The sequence below is a fragment of the Zalophus californianus genome, chromosome 10 (assembly GCF_009762305.2).
Source record: "Zalophus californianus isolate mZalCal1 chromosome 10, mZalCal1.pri.v2, whole genome shotgun sequence".
Lineage (NCBI taxonomy): Eukaryota > Metazoa > Chordata > Mammalia > Carnivora > Otariidae > Zalophus > Zalophus californianus.
The window spans coordinates 96,717,171-96,740,483 of NC_045604.1; the positions used below are offsets into that span (position 1 = coordinate 96,717,171).

The 23,313-nt window shown below is 50.9% G+C and overlaps 1 protein-coding gene and 1 long non-coding RNA gene across 2 annotated transcripts; one reads left to right on the forward strand and one right to left on the reverse strand.

The window, feature by feature from the left end:
• Positions 1–1,448: 1,448 nt before the first annotated feature.
• LOC113932107 (zinc finger protein 764-like) lies at positions 1,449–17,538 on the reverse strand. Its single transcript, XM_027610587.2, has 7 exons — positions 16,964–17,538; positions 16,545–16,658; positions 14,884–15,400; positions 5,613–5,730; positions 3,926–4,310; positions 3,651–3,764; positions 1,449–2,842 (listed from the first exon to the last, which is right to left on the reverse strand). The coding sequence occupies exons 1-7, from the start codon at positions 17,157–17,159 to the stop codon at positions 1,932–1,934; spliced, it is 2,355 nt and encodes a 784-aa protein (XP_027466388.2). The 5' UTR covers positions 17,160–17,538; the 3' UTR covers positions 1,449–1,931.
• LOC113933010 lies at positions 4,560–7,893 on the forward strand. Its single transcript, XR_003523206.1, has 4 exons — positions 4,560–4,656; positions 5,209–5,339; positions 6,345–6,415; positions 7,365–7,893. It is a non-coding gene; the product is annotated as an uncharacterized LOC113933010 (long non-coding RNA).
• Positions 17,539–23,313: the final 5,775 nt, after the last annotated feature.

Consider the following 23,313-nt stretch of genomic DNA (forward strand, 5'->3'; position numbering starts at 1 on the left):
ATTACTCCTTGAGGTGAAGGTGAAGGAGGCAGGAACGGGTCTGCCTGTGGCGGGTAGCAGCGTCACTGGGACAAGGCTGGACTCTGAACACAGCGGAACTGGGTGGCTAATGGATAATGGAGTCACAAGCAACACGGCTTGGGAATACAGATGAGCAGTTCCCTTGGCTACTAACCCCAAATGTTCCTGGCCTTGTCCTTCTTTGTTCATGATGAGAGGTACTTAAAAAGAGAAGAGGCAAGCTTTGCTTCTGTTTGCCCTGGAACTCTCATCTCAGGCTGGTTTCTCCCTTGCCTTGCTTTGCTGTGTGGCTGTTCTGTCAATTTGTAACTGGGCCTCACTGACACTGGGTTGCTCTGTCCCTAGTCCAGGTCATTGTTTGGGAGCTGTCGTAGGGAGGGAGCAGATTGCTCCAGAACCCTGGCTGAGACACGGGCAAGGAACTCAGGCATGGCGTGGTAAAGACAGCAGTAAACCAAGAACCCTGGAGTCTCACTCACTCTGTATGTGACCTTGGACAGGTCGTTTGGCCTTCCCCAGTCTGAGTCCCCAAACAGAAGGAGAGAAAAGCTAAGATCTCTTCCAGATCAAAAATGTGATGAGGCCCTCCTGGCTGGCTGGCTGGTGGCTAAGGCCTGAGCAATAGGGCTCTCCCAGGGTTCTCTAGGAGGACTGGAGGGCACACTCAGAGCCTTCCCCTTCAAAACCAGGAACTGCCGGTCAGCCAAGAGGCCTATCGTGGCGTGGCAGAGATGCCTCTCGGTTTGGGGCAAAATATAGCCTCTTCCTGACTGGGCTGTCCTTTCCAAGCTACATGGACAAGGTCCAAGCTGATGGACAAGACAGTACTTTGTAAACCAGAGAACGTGATACAAGCAGACATCTGAAATAAAGCCTGCTTTTCCTTCTCTTCTCCCGCCCTTTCACACGGGTGCTGTCAACCTAAATCCCTGGGTCAGGACAACATGAACGTGGGGCGCCTGGGTGGCTCAGGTTAAGCGTCTGCCTTCAGCTCAGGTCATGATCCCAGGGTCCTGGGATCGAGCCCCGCATCGGGCTCCCTGCTTTTCCCTCTTCCTCTACTGTTCCCCCTGCTTCTGCTCTCTCGCTCTCTGTGTCAAATAAATGAAATCTTAAAAAAAATAAAAATAAGTAAAAAATAAAAAATAAAATAGAACATGAATGCTATCCACCAGTCTGCAAACTCAAATGACTACAGGAGCCCAGAGGGTCACGTAAACAAGAGGAAAATGCCCGAAGGAGAGGGCCTGCTGTACTGGGGACACGGACAAGCGGGGACAAGGGCCAGCTGACACTGGTGGCAAGCCGGGAAGGGCTAGTGGGCAGGCTGAACAGCTGCCCTGCGCTTCCTGCCACCTGTGCCTTTGTGGGAGCTCAGGTCGAGTTGCCAAATCCCTGAATTTTTCAAAAGAGGCCAGAAACCTGAATTTTTGTGTGAAATATCCTTTTAAGTCTTAACCATGATTTGTAACATTTTAAAATGCTGGTTGGACCACAAATACTTTGTAAAAGGTTTGCTACGAGCCAGATTCAGTACAAGGCCGTCAGTTTTTAACCCTTGCAGTAAAGACAACCAATACAGCAAACTTCCCTTCTACCTCAATCCTCTTAACATGTCTAAGTGGAGAAACAGCCTTTTCTTCCCCACAGCGGAGGTCTTGTGCAGGTGCTTACCTCAGCCCTAACGGAGCAGAGGGGGCTTCTAGACTCTGGGACAGTAGGGAGCAAGGTGTCAGCAGATCAAGCTTGTGAAGGCCTAAGGTAAGAAGCTCCTCATCCCCCAGGTCCACCTCTTGCCTGGAATTGTGGGACCTCCCTGGAGCTGCCACAGAGGTTCAGGCCCCTGAGCCCAACCTGGGCCTCAGGCAATGTCTAGATCTTCACCCTTTGCCTTGACATCTTTAGGACCATCACCCACACTCCTGGATTATTTCTGGGTAGTGCTGGAAGCCCACAGGTGGGTCCAGGTCCCCTTGGCCAGGGGCCAGAGGCACAGGCAACGCACTGGCACCCCGGCCCCTGGGCCCCCCGGCACCAGGCCTATGGACCCACTGGTGCTTGGCCATGGCTGACTTCTGGCCAAAGCACCTGCCACACTGAGGACAGGGGTAGGGGCGTTCACCACTGTGGGTACGCCGATGGGCTGCCATTTCGGAGCTCTGTCGGAAACAGCGCCCACAGTCTGGGCACGGGTAGGGCTTCTCGCCCGTGTGGGTGCGTATGTGGCGCCGAAGGTCTGATGCATGGGCAAAGGCGCGGCCACAGTCCGGGCAGGGGAAGGGAGTCTCGCCACTGTGGACCCGCTGGTGCTGGTAGAGGGCAGAGCTCTGGCTAAAGCAGCGGCCACAGTCAGCACAGCCATAGGGCTTCTCGCCCGTGTGGACCCGCAGGTGAGTGGTGAGGGCAGAGCGCTGGGTGAAGGCCCGGCCACAGTCCAGGCAGCGGTGGGGCCGCTCCCCACGGTGGATGGCCCGGTGCTTGCTCAGAGAGGAGGCCTGGCTGAAGCCCTTGCCACAGTCAGGGCAACGGAAGGGCTTCTCCCCCGTGTGGGTGTACAGGTGCTCCACTAGGGTGGAGCGCCAGGCAAAACTCTTCCCGCACATGTAGCAACCATGACGCTGGTCGGCTCTTGGGACAGGGGGATGCGTACAGAGTGGGGGGCGACCCCGGCGAGGTGCCTTGGACGGCTGCTCCAAGCTGTCAGGGAACCCAGCAGAAGGGTGTGTTGGAGCCTTTGGCCCAGGAGCTTCCACAGAAAGGCTCTTCTTCAGGGCCTCAGTCCCTTCTCTTTGTTTTTTCTCTTCCTTGTTTCTGGAATCTGCTGGGAGGTAAGGGGAGAGCTTAGACCCTGGCTTACCCTGGTTCTTATGGCCAAACCCCAAATGGTGACAGAGAAGCCTTTTAGATACAGCCACCTTCTGGACCCACTGCTGCCTCTGGGACTCAGCTCGGTACAGGCAGGGAAGCTCGGAGTGACACATTTTCCTGAACTGCAGAGGACAGAAAAGACACCAAGACAAAGAAGGAAGGAAGGAACGGAACACCGTACATTCTACCTCAGAGCTGGGGAAATGCGGGCAGAGGGGACATTCTTGCTGGATCCTGGAGGATGACAGGATGTCTCAGGACACTCCAGGCAGCAGGAACATGTTCGTGCAAGAGAGGCAGGACCGTGGCCGGCATTGACAAGCTCACAGGGAGGGGGTGCGGTGCAAGGATCAACTGGAGGAAGTAAACAAACAGTGGAACCCACGAGAAAGGAGACCACAAAAACGTAACAAAAAGAAAGGAAGCTAAAACACAAGAGGCGGCCGCGAAGCTAGAGTGTAGGAAAGCGGCAGGAGGGATGATGTGAAGCTCGAGAGAGCTCTGAGACCAACCAGATGTGAGGGGCACAGATTCGCTGGAGAGGCAGGTACGCAAGGCCCCGCACCCCAGCAGAGCCCGGACCACACTCGCAGCCCCTTTCTAGGCTGAAGCCTGCAGCGAGGCACGGGCCGGGATGGTAACCTCAGCGGGGAAAGCAACCCAGGGAAGAAAATGAGGCGCAGGGAAGGTGCTGGCAGAAGGTCAGCTGGGTGGCCCAGGCCCAGAGGCGGTCCCGGGAAACGCAGTACCCAATACTTCACCTGCGTCTGCTTCTGTCAGACACTCTCCCACCTCCGGATCCCGGGCAGCCGGGCCCCACAGGTCCGCCTCTTCCTCCACCCAGGAAATGAGAGCTGGCTTGGCGCCTCGGAACCCTGGGGGAGGAGAACGGAAACCCCACGCTGCCGGGAGGCCGCCCTCCGTCGCCCCGGCTTCCCGGACCTCGGGGCTCCCACTGCCGGGGCCGGCCCGGGAGGCTGAGCGGGGTGGGCGGGGTGGGCGGGGAGGTGGCCCGGGCGAGCCGGCGGGGCCTCACCGAGCGCGCCCAGGTGGCCGTAGGTCTCCCGCATCACGTCCCGGTACAGGGCCCTCTGCGCGGGCCGCAGACAGCCCCACTCCTCGGGGGAGAAGTACACGGCCACGTCCGCGAAGCTCACGCCGCCCGGCCCCCTCCGCTCGCGCCCCGCGCCGTCCGGTTCCCACGCGGGCAGCGGGGCCGGAGGCGGCGCCATGGCAAGGGCCGGGCCGGGGTCCGCGGAGCCGCCCGCGCCGGAGGACGTCCCCGGGCCGGGGCGCGGTCCGGAAGGCCGCGAGCGCAGCAGCCCGCCCCTCGAAGGCCCACCAGGGTGGCCCAGGACCAAGAGCCGCGGGCGGAAGGGACACAGAGCATCAGAAATCAACGCGCCGCGCGGGCGTTTCTCCTACGCAACCGTGCCCAGATGACGCCTTCCCGGGGTCTCCAGGGGGCTTTGTCCTCGAGCCCTCAGCCAAAATGGCCGCGACGGCTACAAGTGCGGGAGGGGGCGGCGAGCCTCCTCCGCCCCGCGAAGTGCACGCGCCCGCCGCGCTGGGAGGCGCAGCCGCAGCCCCGCCCGGGTTTGGAGGCGGGACGGGCGCGGCGGAGGGTGCGGGCTGACCCGGCCCGCTCTGCCCTCGTGAGTTCCACGCTACTTTTCGTCGCCGGGCCGTTCATAAGTGGGTTCCTGGGTTTCGGCCCGTCACTGGGTGACAACGCACTTTCCCCAATGTTGAGAGGAGAAAAATGTAGTGCGTAAAAGAGAACCTTCTCTACTGGGAGCTTCTATTAAGGAGATCGTGGCGGCGGCTGGGGGGGGGTTAGGGTAAGGTCTGTAAAAGTCGGCAGGACCCACTTTTTGCAACCTTATTTTCTTACTTTCTCCGCACATGCTCTGCAGGAGGCCCGTCGAACATCTGTTTACCTCTAGCTCAAGCCTGGTTCCTAAGCTCCTGATCACAGAGCCACCTGCTCCCTTGCCCCTGCACGAATTCCCACTAGAACTTCACACTAGGCATGGCTCCCACTGAATTCATCATCCTTTTCTGCCCCCAGCCTGCTCTTCCTGGAGTCTTTATAAGCAAGTGGCACCCACTCTCCCTATCATTTCTACCTCTAACCTCCTTCTCTCACTCCACACATTTATTGACGGCTTACTCTGCGTCCCCATATGCCTTCATAAATACCCTACCCTAAAAAGACTTGATAATTTTCCTTTGGCCGGCTAAATCACTGCATTTCACACCTTCCTTCACCAGGTCTGGGGTCTAGTCTGGAGCTTCTCTCTGCTTGCTTCCTTCCAGAGGTCTTCCTGAGGCTTTTGCCTAACACCTTGTATCTGGTGGATGCTTCTCCCCGACGCCAGAGGAGCTGGGCAAGTAGAGGTAATCAAAGTAGAAAGAGGAAAAGGAAAAGATGAAAAGCCTGGGAAAAGGTAAGGAAGCAGATTTGCCCATGGACTTGACTGAGCCCTAGCTACTCCTAGCCTCCGGTCCCTGAAGGACACAAGAAAAAAAAATTTTTTTTTTTTTCAGTAAGAGTAATAGCATTTTATCATCTGTCAGCGCCCACCCCTCACGGTGATGCCTCTCACACATAGGCCTGGAAGAGCTCTGGGTAGTGCTGGAAACTCACAGAGGGGTCTGAACACTCCTGAGGAAGAGCCCAGGGCAGAGTTCACACCTGTGTGTCAGCCCTTGAGGTCCACGGCACCAGGCTGGCACTGGGGTCTACTGGTGGGCCTCTGGCTGAAGCACCTTCCACACTGGGGACAGGAATAGGACAGCTTGCCTGTGTGAGTCAGCAGGTAGCACGAGAGGTACCACCTGTGGCAGAAACAGGTGCCACATTACGCACAGGCAAAGGGCCCCTCTCCAGAATGCACTGAGTTAGGTGAAAGGTCATGGCAAAGCGTGCCTGCACTCGGGGCAGGGTGCTGTGTGAGTACCAGGCACTGAGGCTGGGTGTAGAGTTGGGGCTTGGGAAAGGCCTGTCTACCTGGGGTGCTTTGGCCACAGGCTCAGAGACCAAGCTAGTGTCTCTGACCCCAGGGGCTCATGACAACTCCCCAGTAGACTCCTTCTGCTGGCTTCTTCCAAATGTATCATTTTTCTGAGTGGCTGTTTTGAAACAGCAGATTCAAAACTTACTTTTTGCCCTATTCAGTCAAACTCTACTCAATGTTTAGGTGACAGAATCAACTTTCACAACCTCAGATGGGTGCCTAGTCCCTGGAAGCACCCACCTAGACTGTGTTGACCAATTGAGGGGGTCACGGCAAGTCAGGGACATTCCCACTTCAGGACCAACCCAAAGAGACACCCTCAACCAGAGAAACAGGTGTTACAAGGCACAGGCACCTACAGAAAGGGGAACTGCTTCCATCCTAAACTTTAATTCACACGTTGACACTGACCTAGAGTTTGGATGATTTGTACAGTGTGACCTGATCTTGGGACGCGTGGATGCCTCAATTAAGTGAAAAAGAGAAGGTCAAGATTCTAGTCTCCGGTGGGTATCATAAATTCAGGCCAGCAGGGGCTCCTGGGTGGCTCAGTCGGTTAAGCTCAGGTCCTGATCCGGGATTGAGCCCCGCATCGGGCTCCATCCTCGGCAGGAAGCCTGCTTCTCCCTCTTCCACTCCCCCTGCTTGTGTTCTCTCTCTCGCTGTGTCGTCTCTGTCAAATCAATCAATAAAATCTTTTAAAAAAATAAAAATCTGCGAGGGCGCCTGGGTGGCTCAGTTGGTTAAGCGACTGCCTTCGGCTCAGGTCATGGTCCTGGAGTCCCGGGATCGAGTCCCGCATCGGGCTCCCTGCTGCGCGGGAAGCCTGCTTCTCCCTCTCCCACTCCCCCTGCTTGTGTTCCGTCTCTCTCTGTCTCTCTCCCTGTCAAATAAATAAAATCTGGGCGCCTGGGTAGCTCAGTTGGTTAAGCAACTGCCTTCGGCTCAGGTCATGATCCTGGAGTCCCGGGATCGAGTCCCACATCGGGCTCCCTGCTGAGCAGGGAGTCTGCTTCTCCCTCTGACCCTCTTCCCTCTCGTGCTCTCTCTCATTCTCTCTCTCTCAAATAAATGAATAAAATCTTAAAAATAAATAAAATCTTTTAAAAAAACATTAAAAAAAATCAGGCCAGCAAAAAGTAGTAAGGTACATGTAGATGGTGTTTTTTTCTTTCTTTTTTAAAAGATTTTATTTATTTGAGAGAGAGAGAGAGAGCATGAGCGGAGGAGGGGGGAAAGGCAGATGGAGAGGGAGAGGCAGACTCCCCGCTGAGCAAGAAGCCCGATGCGGGACTCGATCCCAGGGCGCTGGGATCATGACCAGAGCCGAAAGCAGACGCTTAACCGACTGGGCCACCCGGGCATCCCTAGATGGTGTTTCTTGTTCAACAAAACATTTTCCCTTCCAGCTGGAGCTGGAACATTACCCCCACTCCTCATCTTTCTTTCTCTCAGGCGTCCACCTGGGGATCCTGAGCATCTGCACTCCACAGCTGGGCCATCTTTTCTACCCAGGAGATGAGAGCTGGTTTGGGCTCTGGAATCTTGGAGAAGAACGTTAATCACTCAATAAACAATTCTTCATTCATTTAATGAAAACATATTGGGCATTGTTTGTGTGGCAGGCATTGTTCTAGATGTTCTAGGTGTTGGGAGACATTGGTGAACCAAGATAAGGTTCCTACTCTAAGTTTACACTAAGCTCTAAGTTTACGCTAAGGGAGAGAGAAAGCACCTATGAGCTCTGGGGGCAAAGGCGCAGAGACCTTCAGGCAGTTAAAGAGCTAGACAAAGAGCTGCAGCTGAGACTTCCTACTTGCGGCAGAAGAGCTTCAGGAAGAACTTCTTAGAGACATTTGAAAGGCATTTGAAAAGGGCATTGAAAGATGTTAGATTAGGCTCATTAAGCCAGATGTGTGTCCAGGGCTCCCTGCTCCGCAGGAAGCCTGCTTCTGCCTCTCCCACTTCCCCTGCTTCTGTTCCCTCTCTCTGTCAAATAAATAAATAAAATATTTAAAAAAAAAAAAACAAAACCCAACCCAAAGATTCTTTGTAGCTGGAGCCAATGGGATCATCAGCCTGTAGGGAGAGACTGGGTTTGAATTGGGGGTTAGCAAGCCACGGGCTTTCACACTGTGGTACACAGGTTCTGAACTTTTTGCAGAAGTCCTGGGGAACCACGGAAGAGCCTGGCCCAAGAGGCTCCGCTGTAAATTTCAGTTGGGCCGATCTGGCGGGGGTCACAGGAAACGAAGTCATCTGAGGGCAGGAGTGGGGGCGAGTCTGGCACTCAGACCTGCGCATCCCACCCGCCCCCTTCCCTTTTCAGAGATCCGGGTTGGCTATCGATCTCCTGCGTCAGGTCTACGCATATGGGCCTCGGCGGGCACCTCAGCACCGAGCCGGGAGCAGGGCCAGGGACCCAAACGCCCCTCCCCACCAGCACCCCTGCACCGGGGAGGGGACGCCCAGCATTCCGCCTCCAGGGAGCTAGATTCTTCCGGGCCTAGGCGGCCGGCCAGTACCCTCGGGTGGGGCGGCTCTAGGACAGCTAGAAACGGTCGGTTACGCGAACTCGGTGGTTGCGCGACCAAGAAAATGAAGGCGCCTTCAGAAAAGATGGTGGCATTCCAGTGTTTTTCAGTTTTAGAGAAGCATTTAACAGCGTCACTACCAGGGTGACGCCAATACCAGGGTCTGGTATTGATGACCTGGTTTATTCCTCTCTCGAGCTGTCCTCTGCTATTCCGCAAGCCGCCTTGGGAAGCGCCTCTTGCCCACAGTTAAGATGGCCGCGGCCGCTTCGGCGTCCGTGCTCAGGTCTGGCGGGGGAAAAGGGAGGAGGCTCGGGTGCGTGAGCGTAGCCGGTTGCTAGGGGTCCGAGAGAGGGGGAAAGGGGCCAGGACTCTGGGCCCTCGGCCTGGCGACTCCCTCCCAGCCCCCTTCAGAACGCCCACTCAGTGACCTGGTCTTAAAAGAAAATTTCTTTTTGGCAAGCTAGTTCATTTCTCACCTTTTTTTCGTTTACAAGGTACAGAATAATATTCTGTGACGTCTCCTCCCCCACCTTTTTCTTCTATTAGGAGTTTCTAGAACATGCCTCCAGATATAGCCTGTCTACCTATCTGCTATTTCCATACATTTGCTAGCTCTTTAACCGAGGACACTAGACCGAATGCCTCTGAATGCCTTAGAGTTCAGCTCTTTGACCGAAGAGGAAACTGAAGCCTGGTGGTTACCAAGGTCAGGCAGCCCATTAGTTGACTGAGCATCTTCAGACCCCTAAATTCAGCCTTTTTCACCATCTGGCGCTGCCTCCTCCAGGCCTGTTCCAGGAAAGCAACTGAAGACTTTGAATGTACTGACCCCTGCTGACCTTGTGAAAATGAACTCCATTCTCTATTTAAGAGATGATTGTATAAAAAGCAGATGAGTTACTGAATCACCTGACTTGTTTGTTTTAACACTCGGTTTGAAGGTGCCCCCAGACTTCCCAAGTCAAAGCTCCTCTAAAAGAACAATGGCCGACTATGCAAGGGATGCAGTTTGTTCTGTGATAGAACTAAGACATTAATCATACTAGTTTACCTTACTTGATCACTTACTATATGCCAGACTGTTCTAAGTGCTTCTGCCTGTTAACTTATTGAATTCTCACAATCCCTCAGAGATAAGTACCCTTCTGGATCAGGAAACTGAGGCACAGAGCGGTCACCTTGCCCCAGGCCACCCAGCTAGTAAGTGGTGAAGCCAGGATTCAAACCCAGGCAGTCTTAACTCCAGAACCCATGCTGTAATGCTTTGAATAATTGAAGGTACAATCTCAGCAACCACAGAGCGAGGTAGGATTTTAAGACAGGCTACCAAGATGCAGTTGAAATGTGAGATATGGCAGCAACCTGGGAGGTTAGAAGAGCTGCTTCTGGTCACCTATACAACTCCATGCTGTCATGTAAATGTAAAGAGAAAAAAAACTTAAATGATGGGCTATGGTAAGTACTGAAAGTAAGTAAAAGGGTTGTATTTAAGGGTCATGTCATGGCAAAAAAAAAAAAAAATGTCATTCAGGTGTTTAGAAGGTATGTGAAATTGCCCTGGGGGAAGGGTGACGACAGGCTTCACAAAAGGTACCCTGTTGCATCTCTCACCAGTGGGCTCCTCTTGCCCAGGCCCTCGCTGATTTAGGCTTGGGTGGCCTGGCTGATCTCTGGGCCTCCAGCCTTTTGCCTTTCCCATCCATCGACACCGCAGCCTGGTATAGTGAAAAGAGCAAGAACATCCACTGAGAAATCTGGAGATTTGGGTTCCAGGCCTGCCTCTGCCACTACTTCAACTGTGTGATCTTAAGTAAGGGCCTTCCCCTCTCTGGGCCTCAGCCTTTCTCAGAGCGTATTCTGTGCAACAGTATTTACGTGAAAGCTTGTGGAAAGAACCAAACATTCTTCCCCATGTCCCCTGGAGAATCTCCTCAGGAAAGAAACCTATTCCACCCACAGCTTCCTAAACCCTGCTTAAACCTTTGAGCCAGGCAGCTCCTAAAAGCTCCCTTCCAGGTCTAAAATGCTGTGGTCCGTGGGGCACCTGGGTGGCTCAGTCGTTAAGCGTCTGCCTTCGGCTCAGGTCATGATCCTAGGGTCCTGAGATCGAGCCCCGCATCGGGCTCCCTGCTCTGCCAGAAGCCTGTTTCTCCCTCTCCCACTCCCCCTGCTTGTGTTCCCTCTCTCGCTGTGTCTCTCTCTGTCAAATAAATAAATAAAATCTTAAAATAAAATAAAATGCTGTGGTCCACCCTGTCACCACCTCCCAGGAACTGACCCCTCCATCTTCCTCCTCACTCAGCCAAAAATCTTACCATCGTTCCTGGCTCCTCTGAGGCTCTCAGCCCCACCACATTGCCCGCTGCAGTCCATTCTCAGAGCAACCAGAGTGGGTTTGCGGGTCACATCACCTTGCCACTCTGCTTGAAACCTCCCCATGGTTTATATGAGGTCCCTAGAATAGTCAGACTCATAGAGAGAGAAAATGGAACCGTGGCTGCCGAGGACTGGAGAAAGGAGGAGTGGGGACTTAGTGTTTAATGGGTATGGGGTTTCAGCTGGGGAAGATGGAAAAGTTCTAGAGAGGGCTGATGGATGCACACAACGTGATTGTACTTAATGCCACTAAACTGTATACTTAACAAAATATTTAAAATGGTAAATTTTGTTACATGTATTTTACCACAAGGCAACAACAAACACGACCCAGTGGCTTTCCAATATGTTTAGAATCAAACCCAGACCTGACATCGTGGCAAGCCAGAGTTCTATGATCTGCTCCCTTCCCCTCCTCCAAGCTCATCTGTGATTCTGTTCCGCTCAGTTCCTCAGTCCAGCCACCAGGGTCCTTTCTGTACCTCACCCAAACTCACCCCGACCTCAGAGCATGGCACCTGCTATTGCCTCTGTCTGGAATCACTGCCCCCCCCAACTCCCAGCCTCTGAAACCCTGCACTCCCCCACTCCCACATCCTGCCACCTCACCCCTGTTTCCCTTTGGCTCCTTCTCATCATTTGGATCTCAGTTCAGATGTCTCCTCCACTCCACACCAAGACCTGGCTTAAGTACCTGTCTGCAACAGGCACTTTGAGGACATCCTGTTTTAGTACCTCTGTGGTACTTATTATTTACAACTATAATAACTTGTCTGACTTGTGCTGGCTTATCACTTGTCCGTCTTACTTTTTTGGGGGGGAGATTTTATTTATTTATTTATTTATTTATTTGAGAGAAAGAGCACGAGCAGGGGGAGAGGGAGAAGTAAGCTCCCCACTGAGCAGGGAGCCCTACATGGGGCTCGATCCCAGGACCCTGGGATCATGACCTGGGCCAAAGGCAGATGCTTAACTGACTGAGCCACCCAGGTGCCCCACTTGTCTTACTTATGTGCTGGCTTATCCCTTGCTTTACCCTACCCTTCTTGAACGTAAGCTCCAAAACAGTTCCTATGTCTGTTTGCCATGCTCTATCTTGGCACACAGAGTAGTGCCTAGTACATGGCAGATGCTTAGTAGGTATTTAAATGGATAAACACGAAAGAAAGCAGACAGCACTCACTCTGTGCCGTATGCTGACCTGGGCAACTCTGGGCCTGATACACTATGCCAGGTTCTGCTCCCCCCTCCCTCATGGTGCCTCTTCTCTTTGCCTCACCTCTCTCCAGTACTGGTCATCTCTTGTCCTCCACACTGTCCCACTCCTGACTGACTGCCCCTCGCCAGACCCTCAGGCTCCCTTGCTCCAGCTCTCCATGCTTGAACCCCCTGGGGCGTACTTGTTCCCAGCTCCTATTGTCAGTCACTGAGCCACACAGATTCTGTGGCAGAAGCCTGTCCTCAATATCTTTCTCCCCAATCCCAAGGTCAGCAAACAAGGGCAACTGCAAGAAAAAGTGTTGCTTTTTAGCCTGGTCCCAGCTCCTGCTCACCTCTACCTGGGAGCAGATGCCCAACAGATCTCTAGTCTAGTCTCCTGCACAGGTGACATCTTCGGACAGAACTGGTCAAATAGCCCTGCTCCCTGTTCAAGACCTGTCTATGGCTCCTCAGTGCCTACTGGGTAAACCTCAAGCCCTCCTTCAGGCATTGTTGGCCTCCCCAGATTGCTGCATGTGTCTTCTATGACCCTTTACCTAGTTCTTTATGTTTCACTCAGGTGGCACTGCTGACCATTCCCTAGACATGCCTAACCTGGTTGAAATCTTTCCCATCCTTCAAGGCCAGTTTGAAACTCCTCCTCCAGGAAACCTCCCTCAATTCAGAAGATCTGCCCACATCTCCTCTTTGTCCTCTTCACATACTCTTTTATATTCTTTTAGAATAACAGTAACCAGTGTTTATTAAACACTAACGTGCGAAGTCTTCTTTGGTATTCTCTCATTTAATCTGTACATCACTCTTAGGAGGCAGGTGCTATTATTATGCAGGTTTCACAGATTAAGAAACTAAGGCACAAGACGAACCATGAGAGACGATGGACTCTGAAAAACAAACTGAGGGTTCTAGAGGGGAGGGGGGTGGGGGGATGGGTTAGCCTGGTGATGGGTATTAAAGAGGGCACGTTCTGCGTGGAGCACTGGGTGTTATGAACAAACAATGAATCATGGAACACTACATCCAAAACTAATGATGTCATGTATGGTGATTAACATAACAATAAAAATTTAAAAAAAGAAACTAAGGCACAGAGAGGCGGGGCGAGCACGGACTCCACACTGTGCCCATTTTTCATCCTTCCTATGAAATAAGGCTCCCTTTGCCTGAAAATCTCCCCTCACACCAATTCCTACTCTACTATTCCTACTATTTCTATTAGAATTCCTACTCATGTATGGGAAGCATAACCGTCTCCTTCTCCAAGCTGCATTTCCTGGTGGATCACCAGCCAGGAGGGGTTAGGTGGTGCCTCTGGACTTCTTCCAGCATAGCCCCAATCACCATGGAACATGGGACCTGAGTTTGAGTGTCCCTGGAGCCCAGCACAAAACCCCACAGAGGCCTCATATGGTGTTTACTGAATGAATGAATGAATGAATGAATGAATAATGAATGAGTCTGAGGGTCCCTAGAGCCCAGCACAAAACTCACAGAGGCTTCATGTGTTTGCTGAGTGAATGAATGAATGAATGAATGGGATCAGCCTGCCTCATCCCGGAACTCCCTTACCACCTAGTAGTCTCTCCCACAGAAGCCACTCAATCTATGGCCACTGAATGTTGCCGGCACTTTCTAAGTGAAAGGTCACTGGCCTTGGTGGGGTTCTCCATTTCCTGCTGAGACTCCCCCAGGAAGGCAGGGCTGGGCCCCTGGCCAGACCCCAGTTTTCACCTCACCCTCACCTGAGCCCCTGCTCTGTTTTCTGTCCAGAAGTGACTGCCCATAGAAAGTGGTAGGTATCGGGTGCCTGGGTGGCTCAGATGGTTAAGCATCTGCCTTCGGCTCGGGTCATGATCCCAGAATCCTGGGATCGGATCCCACATCGGGCTCCCTGCTCCTTGGGAGCCTGCTTCTCCCTCTGCCTCTCTCTCTCTCGCTCTGTCTCTCATGAATAAATAAATAAAATCTTTGAAAAAAAATGAAAGTTATAAAAAATTTTTTTTAAAAAGTGGTAGTATCTGGGCACTGTGTCAGTTTCCAGCTTTGCTGCCCTATAGCAGTGACCCTTTGAGAAAATCACTTTCTCTCTCAGAGCCTCAGTTTACTCATCTGCAAAATACGGCTATTGATGTCCATGCCCTGCCTCTTTAGCAGGCTTCTTTACATTTTCGGAAGCATAAAATGTCAACGATAATTCACTCTTTCAACAAATGTTTATTGCACATTGACTCTGTCCTACATACTATCTTGTTAAAATTTCAGCCTTCACAGTGACCCATTGAGGTAGATATATTTAATCTTTATTTTACAGATGAGGGAGCTGAGGCTCAGGGACGGCATGTGACTTGCAAGCTGTGCCTGGGGACAAGTTGCAGAGACTAGATCTGTGCTTCTGTACTCTTTGCACCCACTTCACTTCCCAGGGTCCCTGCTGCTGTCAGTTAGCCGAGGCCTGCGCATGCTCTGGGTCCCGGAGCAGAGGGGAGAGCCCTCCCCAGGCCTTAGTCCCCTCAGCATTTGCCTCTGATGCAGAGAAGTAGCAAGGGGAGGTTTCTGAGACAACGTTGCACCTGCTGCTGAGATTAACACTTTGAGAAAAGTCCAGCATCTCACTCATTTTTTTTTTTTTTTTTTTTAGAAAGACTGGCGGGAGTAGTGTCAAGTTTAATCTATTTGCATCTTTACAGGCACTTTTCTTTTTACAAGTTTTGAAACTTGAGGGATCCTTGAGGGAAGCCCAAGGGATGAATTTCGATTCCCAAGTCCTGGCCTCTGGAGCCTCCCTCAGGGCTCAGGCAGTCCAAGGTCAGGCTCAACCTCAGCCTGCGGGAGCAGCTCACCCGCACTCCTCAAAGATGTCCGGGTAGTGTCGGAACAGCACGGGAGGGTCCCGGTCACCCCTCACCGGAGCCCGAGGCACAGCCCGGATCCCAGGCCTCCGGCCCCGCCGCCCGCCGGAGCAGGAGCGGTGGATCCACTGGTGCGCCTCCACGGCGAACTTCCTCTTGAAGCGCATGCCACACTCCGGGCAGGGGAAGGGCCGCTCCCCCGAGTGCATCCGCCGGTGGCTGACCAGCAGTGACGGGTAGGTGAAGCGGCGGCCACAGTCCGCACACACGTGACGCCGCTGGCTGTCCTGCGTGCCCACGCCGGGGGCCGGGCCGGACGGCTGCGCGCCTGTGCTCTGGCTGCAGGCAGCGCTCGTGGGCCGCTGTGCTCTGGCCGAAATTTTTCCGATGGTCCAGTTAGGGCTCTGTTTAACCAGCTCTTTAGAAGGTTCCTTCCCGGGAGGCTTTCTGGGTCCCTTGGCTCCTGACCCTTCCTGCGGTGCCTCTTCCTTCTTGTTTGGGGTGTCTCCTGGGAAACGGGAATTAAGATACATTTTATTTTTTAAATATTTTATTTATTTGACAGAGAGATAGAGAGAGCACAAGGGAGGGGAGTGACAGGCAGAGAGAGAGGGAGAAGCAGGCTCCCTGCTGAGCAGGGAGCCAGATGCGATGCGGGACTCATCCCAGGACCCTGGGATCATGACCTGAGCCGACTGAGCCACCCCGGTGTCCCAAGATACATTTTTTTTTTTTTTTGGACTTTATTTATTTATTTGAAAAAGAGAGAGACAGCGAGAGAGGAAACACAAGCAGGGGGAGAGGAAGAGGGAGAAGCAGGCCTCCTGCAGAGCAGGGAGCCCCATGCGGGGCTCGATCCCAGGACGCTGGGATCATGACCTGAGCGGAAGGCAGACGCTTAACGACTGAGCCACCCAGGCGTCCCCCAAGATACATTTTAAAACATATTTGCTTACACCATCTCAGGTTATAGCGTTCTTATACTTCGGGAAGTGGCAGAAAAGTACTGCCCAGCAATTGACACACAGTCTTTGCAGGATGACAAACAAGGTTCACATTCCTAAGAGTGACTTATCCGGGCCTTGCCTCTCATGTTTCAACTGGGAATCAGTGGTTTCTTTACTTCACAGGGTTAGGAGGATTAAATCAGGAGAAGCATGTTAGGCATTTAGTAAATGCTCAATAAAACAATAGCTAGTATTACTGTGTTTGCTCGATTTTTTATAGGATAAGACTTCTGCAGATGAGGAAACATATTTGCTCAAGATCACTCTGCTAGGGGATGGGGAGAAGAGCCACCTTGTTGATTACTGGGCATTTCCTCTTGTACCACTTTGCCTTGCTTGAGGAATGTGAAAGGAGGACCTGAAGCTGCTTCCATTCCTAGGGGGTTTTAGTCGTTCTTGAAAAGGGGAGAATGAGTGGTGTTTTCTCCAAGAGGGCCCTAGAAACCTGAGACTGGGACTTGGGTTCCTGATTCTCCTACTCTGGTCCTAAAATGACAGATCTGCCTTCTTTCCTCCTTTAGTATCCAACATCGGGGGGCTCTTTAATTCCTTTAGGGTTGCTGGAAGTGGGGATCCAAAGGAAAATTTTGTGAGACAGGAAGCCCTGGAGCGCCAAGTGGGGGGAGACTTGGGACAATCCCTCACCTCTCAGAGCTCCTCCCAGGCTTTCCCCCTCCTCAGGATCCTGGGCGGCGGGGCTCCAAGCCTCACTCTCCTGTTCCATCCAAGAGATGAGGGCTGGTTTGGGGCCTGGGAATCCTGGGAGAGAACAGGGATCACAGTGCTGGCCTGAGAGGCTGTCCTGGGCAGATGGCATCCCCCTGCCAGGGTAAGGGCACCTCCTCAGAACTTAGGCTCAACCTGGACAGGGTCTGCAATGCTCCTGCCTGAAGGAAGCGGATGCCAGGTGGAAGCACTCCCTAACCTGAAGCCCTGGGAATGGAGGGGGCTGGTGCTGTTGGTGGAATAGTGTGGGATTAGGGCTCACAATCATCTCGGTCCTCATGTCATCTCCCCTGTGAACCCCAGTGAAGGAGGAGGGGGGCTCTGACCCGGGGCCTCACCGAGCGCGCCCAGGTGGCCGTAGGTCTCCCGCATCACGTCCCGGTACAGGGCCCTCTGCGCGGGCCGCAGACAGCCCCACTCCTCCGGGGAGAAGTACACGGCCACGTCCGCGAAGCTCACGGCCCCGGGCTTCTTGTAACCAGGCCCGGTCTCCCCCGGTCTCAGCGCCAGAAGCGGGGCTGGGGGCGGCGCCATGGGGCCTCCCGGCCCCGAGTAGCGGCCGCCTTGTCCCCGAGGCCACCGCCTCCCCGCGCGCGGCCTCAGCTTTCGTCGTCCACAGCAAGGGCTCCGGAGGTCGGGGCCCCGCCCAGCCTTGGCGTCCGAACGCAGTCGAGGGCACCGAGGTAGCAGGGCCTGGCTGCGAGGGATTCGGGGGTTGTGATGGGGACAAACAAAACCCCTCGGTGTTTATTCACTTCATGGCAGCTTGGACTTAGACAGCCGGGTTAAGGGACCCGGAAGGTGTCTTCAGAAAATATGGCGACATCCTGGCTTTAGTTGTCACTGGATGCTCTTAAGGGCGCCATTCCTTGATCATATCAAACATGGCGCCTGTCTGGCTTCTCTGGCCTCAGCGGCCACTTGCCCTCAACTACAATGGCCGCTACAGGGGGGCGGGGGGGGGGGGGGTTTAGGCGAGGCAGAGACGGAACTAGGAAAAATGGACTGGGGGGGCGGAGCCTTCCTGCCCTCAAGAAAGATGGACGGGCCGTGGCTTCCAGCACCGCTCTTTGCCCGCGCTGCCCGGCGGCCGGTGATTGGCCCACAGAGCAGGAAGAGGCTGCGCCGCCAGGTCTCGGGTTGGCGGGGCGTTGGAAAGCGCACCTCGGTCACCTAGCTTTGGAACCTATGGAGTCCTTCCGCGTCTGTGGAACTCGGGATTGTGCCCTCGACGGTCTCCCTCCATGCCTCCCGACGGCAGGATCTGGAATTGGGTCCCTAGCCCCTGTGAGAGACGCACATACCCTGGCCAAACCCTGGGGACAGCCGAGGTAAAACCGTTGAGACCACGGCTGCAGGGCGCGCCCGACTCCTTGCACCCGCGGGACGGCTCGCAGTTTCTGGACTGGAGCTTAGGGGGAGGAACTTTGCTTGGTGAGGTTGGAATCGGAGTGGGGAAATTATACATTACATTTTAATTTTCTGCAAATTACTATGCATGGCTTTTTAAAAATTAATTCAAAATTATAATGAAAAAGGCAGCCCCCTGTATCCTTTCACCTTGTTCCCTAAAGACCACTTTGTTGAACTCTTTTTATGAATCTGAATTATATCATACGTACAGTAAAATGCACAGTTCTTAAGTGTAAACTTCGCTGAGTTTTGACAAATACATACAACCGTGTTAACCGTCACCCAGAACAAAATATAGAGCATTGATGACCCCTGCATGTTTCGTTGTGCACTTTTCAATCACTACACAACTTTTCACTGTGGTAAAATACATGTAACAAAAATTAACCACTTTAGACCTTACAATTCAATAGCATTTAGGACATTAACAATATGCAACTATCATCACTATTTTTATCACCTCTAAAGGAAACTCCCTACCCTTGAAATAGCCACTCCCGGGGCGCTTGGGTGGCTCAGTTGGTTAAGCGACTGCCTTCCGCTCAGGTCATGATCCTGGAGTCCCGGGATCGAGTCCCACATGGGGCTCTCTGCTCAGTAGGGAGTCTGCTTCTCCCTCCGACCCTCTTCCCTCTCGTGCTCTCTATCTCTCATTCTCTCTCTCTCAAATAAATAAATAAAATCTTAAAAAAAAAAAAAAGAAATACCACTCCTCATTCTCCCTGCCTCCATTGCTTGACAATCACGAATGTTTCTGTCTCTGTGGATTTACTTTTTCTGGATACTTCACATAAATGGAATCATGCAGTATGTGGCCTTTCGTGTGTGGCTCGTGACAGCAAAATGTTTTCAAGGTTCATCGATGTAGCATTTATCAGTATCTTACTCCTTTTTTATGGTTGAATAATATTCCATTGTATGGATACAGGTTTCCCCTGCTGTCCCAAAGTAGAGCATTTCTATGAAACCTTTCATAAGCTGAAATGGTGTAAAGCAAAGAAGTAATTACCACTAATTCATATGGAAAATTTTTTGAGCATTCCCAGACTCCAAAAATAACCTCTCTTAAGGCTTTACTGATACCTTAGGACACATCTTGCTAAAAGATGCACAGAATAAATGTAGGCCAAGCACAGATGCTCACGTATTTCAAAGCTCTAATAGCTTGATGCTGAGAGGCTGAGTGTAGCTCCCTGGGAAGGAGCTTGGTGGGGCCAGTCTCCCTGCTTGGGGTGTGAGCTGCCTCTAAAAGTAAAAATCCTCTTCAGATTTCTTTTGGTTAGTGAAAACAGGTACTAATGTAGGTTTTTCTTAAAATGAAGTGGCCTAATGGGAGCTTCTGAAAAGTGAGGGGACAGCTGGGGCACCTGGGTGATGCAGTCCTTTGGGCATTGGACTCTTGGTTTGGCTCAGGTTTGATCTTGGGGTTGTGGGATCAAGCCCTGTGTCCAGCTCCGTGCTCAATCTGCTTGTGTTTTTCTCTCCCTCTCCTTCTGCCCCTCCCCACTGTGCTCTCTCCCTCTCTCTCAAAATAAATAAAATAAATCTTAAAAAAAGAAAAAAGAAAAATGAGGGGACACCTGTATACCATATTTTGTTTATCCACTCATCAGTTGATGGAAATTTGAGTTGTTTTTACTTTTCGTGTTGCTGTGAACATTTGTGTAAGGCATTTTGTTTAATCGTTTTGAGATAAAATTCACTCATTAGATAATTCATGCATTTATTTATTTATTTTTTAAGATTTTATTTATTTATTTGACAGAGAGACACAGCGAGAGAGCGAACACAAGAGGGGGAAGTGGAGAGGGAGAAGCAGGCTTCCCGCAGAGCAGGGAGCCCAATGCAGGGCTCGATCCCACGACCCTGGGATCAGGACCTGAGCCGAAGGCAGATGCTTGACAACTGAGCCACCCAAGCGCCCCTAATTCATGCGTTTAAATTGTACAGTTCAATGGGTTTGGGTATATTACATTATTTTTTTTAATTGTGGTAAAATATACAAGACATAGTATTTGCCACTTTAATCATTTTTAAGTTTACAGTTCAGTGGCATTAATTACATACATGCTGTGCGTCTATCACCACTCTTTCCGAAACATTTTCACCACTGCAAAAGGAAACTGGGAATCCACAAGGTGGTCGCTCCCCATTCTTTTCCCCAGCTCCTGGTAACTTCCAGCTTGCTTTATGTGCCTATGAATTTCCCTGTTCTAGGTACCTTATGTCAGTGGAACTGTATAACACCTGTCTTTTGTGTCTAACTTATTTCACTGCCATCTTAACCATTTTTTAAGTGTATGGTTCAGTGGTATTAAGTACATTCACATTGTTGCACAACCATCATCATCATCCTCTCTAAAACTTTTTCATCTTCACAAACTGAATCAATACACTTTTAACTCTTAGCCTTTCTTCTGGAGCTTGCATTTATGTATGTATGTATGTATGTATATATTTATAGATTTTATTTATTTAACAGAGAGAGAGACTGCGAGAGAGGGAACACAAGCAGGGGGAGTGGGAGAGGGAGAAGCAGGCTTCCCGCTGAGCAGGGAGCCCGATGAGGGGCTCAATCCCAGGACCCTTTTCTCCCTCTCCCTCTGCCTGCTGCTTCCCTTGCTTGTACACTCTCTCTGTCAAAAATAAATCTTAAAAAAAAAAATATGCTTTAGATTCTCTCCCTCTGCCCACCCCCAACCCCTGCTTGCTCCCACCCTGTGTACACATGCTCTCTCTCTCTCACTCAAAAAAACTCCTTAAAAAAATGCTTTTACTCTTGTTTCTTGATATATTAATTTTTTGTATTTATTTTTTTTAAAGATTTTATTTGTCAGAAAGAGAGAGAGTGTGTGCACAAGCAGGGGGAGCAGCAGGTAGAGGGAGAAGCAGACTCCCCACTGAGCGAGGAGGCCGATGCGGGACTTGATCCCAGGACTCTGGGATCATGACCTGAGCCAAAGGCAGATGCTTAACCGACTGAGCCACCCAAGCATCCCTTGATATATTCATTTTAGAAATTATTTGTGGGCATCTTGCTATGATACTTGCTCAGTTTCTAGCCCCATCTCCTTCACCTCTTTTCCCGACATAATGCAATAAATTATTATGAAATTTCCTGGGGCACCTGGGTGTCTCAGTAGGTTGAGCATCCGACTCGAGTTCAGCTCAGCTCATGATCTCAGAGTCTTGAGATCCAGCCTCATATCAGGCTCCGTGCTCAGCACAAAGTCTGCTTGTTCTCTTCCCTCCCCATCTGCCCCTTCCCCTGCTTGCACGCTTGAAATCTATCTAAAATAAATAAATAAATAGCTAGATAAATAAATAACATCTTAAAAAAAAAGTCCTGTACATGCTATGATTATGTTTCCTTTCTTGTCAACTGTTTGCTCTTTTTTACTGAAACATACTTGACATAGAACATGTGTAAATGTAAGGTGTACAACATGTTGTTTTGATAAATTTATATATTGTAATATGATTGCCATTGTGATTGTTGGCCTTTTTAAAAATTTCCAGTTGTATTCCCTTTCAGTTGCATTATCTGTGCTTTCTGCTTTTTTTAAATTTTTATTTTTTTTAGATTTTATTTATTTATTTGAGAGAGAGTGAAATCAAGAGAGATCACAGAGGGAGAGGGAGAAGCAGACTCTCCTCTGAGCAGAGCCTAATGCGGGGCTCCATCCCAGGACCCTGGGATCATGACCCAAGCCAAAGGCAGACACTTAACCAACTGAGCCATCCAGGTGCCCCCGTTTTTTGTTTTTGTTTTTTATTAAAGATTTTATTTATTCATTTGAGAGAGAGACAAGCATGAGCGGGTCAGGGGCAGAGAAAGAAGCAGACTCCCTGCTGAGCTTGGAGCCTGATGGTTGGGCTCAATCCTGGGACTCCGAGACTGTGACCTGAGCTAAAGGCAGACGCTTAACTGACTGAGGCACCCAGGCGCCCCTCTGCTTCTTTAAGTTGTTTTAAATTACCAGGGATAGCATCAAATCTCAGATTACCATTTTTTCCCTGGGAAACCTCCTTCCTTGACCCCTCGGTCTTCTCTCTCCAGACTTGCCTGGGCCTCAGCTGTCATCCAGGGTCTGACTTCCCTACTGTCCTGAATTGTATCCTCTGCTTCCTAGTTTCAATATCTTCCTATTTTTTAGTGGAGATGGATCATCTTAATGGTTTGTGGCATTGGGCTATAGATACTAGATAGCTTTTTTTTTTTTTTAAGATTTTATTTATTTGTCAGAGAGAGATGGAGAGAGCATAAGCAGGGAGAGCGGCAGACAGAGGGAGAAGCAGGCTCCCCGCTAAGCAAGGAGCCGGATGCGGGATTCGATCCCAGGACCCTAGGATCGTGACCTGAGCCGAAGGCAGCCGCTTAACCAACTGAGCCACCCAGGCGTCCCTAGATACTAGATAGCTTTATCCCATTGGGAATATTCCTGCAATCAGGCAGGATGCCAGGTGCTCTTTGCTAAGCATGGGGCTAGTCGTTGGATTAACGAACAAAACCTACATCTCTGTTGACAGCAGTGCACTATCTGGTCTTGGAACCTTGGATCTCCTGCCTGCCCTAGCACACGCTGTCTCTCTTTTGTGTTCACAAATGTCCTTCATTGCTAAGTTAGTGCCTTCTCCGTCTTTATATTTTCTTGCCCCACCCTTGCTGTTTTTCACCTGGAATACTTCTGGCTTTTGGTATGACTTCTGCTGATTTCATCTCAACAATTACCTGCTTGTTCTGTAACTTTTTAAACTTGAGTCCTGGAGGGACCTCACTGCACTCATTGTGGTGAATAGTGTAGAAATGGAATAAGGAAAAACGTATCTTCAGATAAGAGTCTCCTTCTAAACGGAGAATCAACTTTACCTAAAGAGAAACTACAAAGGATTTCACCTGGACCAAAAAATAGTTTTGTTTACTCAGGTAGTATGTTATAAATCACTTCTTTTTGCACCAGGGATAGAGAAAACTTAAGGAGATGGAGCTAAACAATGAACTGGGTGTTAACTAATGAGATTGAAATAAAGGTTCAAGACTAAAACTGCCCCATCCTAAGTGGCTGATGTTATGTTGTTTTTCCTGCCAAACATTATAAAAATACAAAGATGCTCTTGCTTTCAAATTGTTTTATTGCCCACCAAACTGTATGTTTGTTCCAGAATCTTAATCAGACATAATTATAAGAAATTATAAAACATACAATGATACAGTTCATAAATTTTACTTGTGTATAACAAGCTGCATTTGAATTTTTTTTTAAAGATTTTATTT